A 1,266-nucleotide genomic window follows, 5' to 3' on the forward strand; every position below is an offset into this window, starting at 1 on the left:
GTGCCTTTCCCCCCCCCCCCCCCCCCGCCCCGTAACTCTCTGAGATTTCTGTATTACATATTCATGGTCTGCCTGCAGTGCACCATGCTAAGGATCTTCTTTTTCAAGTCTAGTCACATTAACAAACTGATGGACAAATAGGTCCTCCCAGGTGCTTTTATCCACACATGCAGAAGAAAAATTTTAGAAAGTTAATTACAGCTGGTGGCTGATGACAGCAAATACTCACTGTGCCAGCTGAGGTGGAATGCTCTGGATCTTGTTGTCACAGAGAACTAGATAGCTTAGAGAAGGCAGGTTTGCTAATTCAGGCGGAATTGAAGTAATGAAATTCCCTCCAAGGTACAGAAACTCTAAACTGAAAGAGAAAAGAAAACACTGCATTATTTCATTAAAGTAATTTCCAGTTTTATTTAACACTAGGTCTTCTCATCTCCTGCATTTCTTAAAGAAAACTTACAGATGACTATGTATGAGATCATCTGCTGAGGGAAAAAACAAAAAGCTGAGTTGCTTATCAAAATTATCACAGAGCTGCTGTTTCACAACAGATTTACCTCCAGCCTCCTGCAGTCACCATTACATCTGTAGGTAGTAGGAGACAACTACATATTCCTACACCAACGCCACGTGCCAAGCTCCTGCTCCTATTTCGAAGGAAGAGCAGCCTGCACACGCAGGGTCTGCAGCACTGATACAGCTCCTGCTGCAGCCAGTGTGAGTTCTTAAGTTTCGGCAGGAGCAAAGCAGTAAAGTAGCGGCTTCCCCTGAAAATCCTGGCCTTGCACAAGCACTAATCACTCTTTGTGGTATTATTTGACGACTCAGTGACTAACTGCAACCTTTCAGCATAAGTCAGAGGCAGCTGGTCCTGCTTTGATACAAGTCACATACCAACAATACCACAGCTGCAAGAGTGCATCTCTTAAGTTTCGGCAGGAGCAAAGCAGTAAAGTAGCGGCTTCCCCTGAAAATCCTGGCCTTGCACAAGCACTAATCACTCTTTGTGGTATTATTTGACGACTCAGTGACTAACTGCAACCTTTCAGCATAAGTCAGAGGCAGCTGGTCCTGCTTTGATACAAGTCACATACCAACAATACCACAGCTGCAAGAGTGCATCCAAGGCACACAAGTAGATGCATGCAGTTTCTCTGATAGATTGATTTCAGTATAGTGAAGTCATGGAGCCTGAGGCTACCAGAAACACTGGCTGGGCTTAACTGCAGTTTGGGCCTAAATAATTAAAAAAAAAAAAAAAAAAAA

General features: G+C 43.8%; 1 protein-coding gene across 1 annotated transcript in view; it reads right to left on the reverse strand.

Moving 5' to 3' along the window:
* The window catches only part of LRRC58 (leucine rich repeat containing 58), a gene marked incomplete at its 5' end in the record, with an annotated part of 3,342 nt that extends 2,984 nt beyond the window's left edge, over nt 1-358 (reverse strand). Inside the window, one exon of the mRNA XM_010136783.1 lies at nt 230-358. Within this exon, the coding sequence (XP_010135085.1) occupies nt 230-358 (129 nt within the window). The remainder of the gene's footprint in view (nt 1-229) is intronic.
* Between the last annotated feature and the right edge of the window lie 908 nt (nt 359-1,266).

This window comes from Buceros rhinoceros, unplaced genomic scaffold (genome assembly GCF_000710305.1).
Source record: "Buceros rhinoceros silvestris isolate BGI_N320 unplaced genomic scaffold, ASM71030v1 scaffold14735, whole genome shotgun sequence".
Classification (NCBI taxonomy): Eukaryota; Metazoa; Chordata; class Aves; order Bucerotiformes; family Bucerotidae; genus Buceros; species Buceros rhinoceros.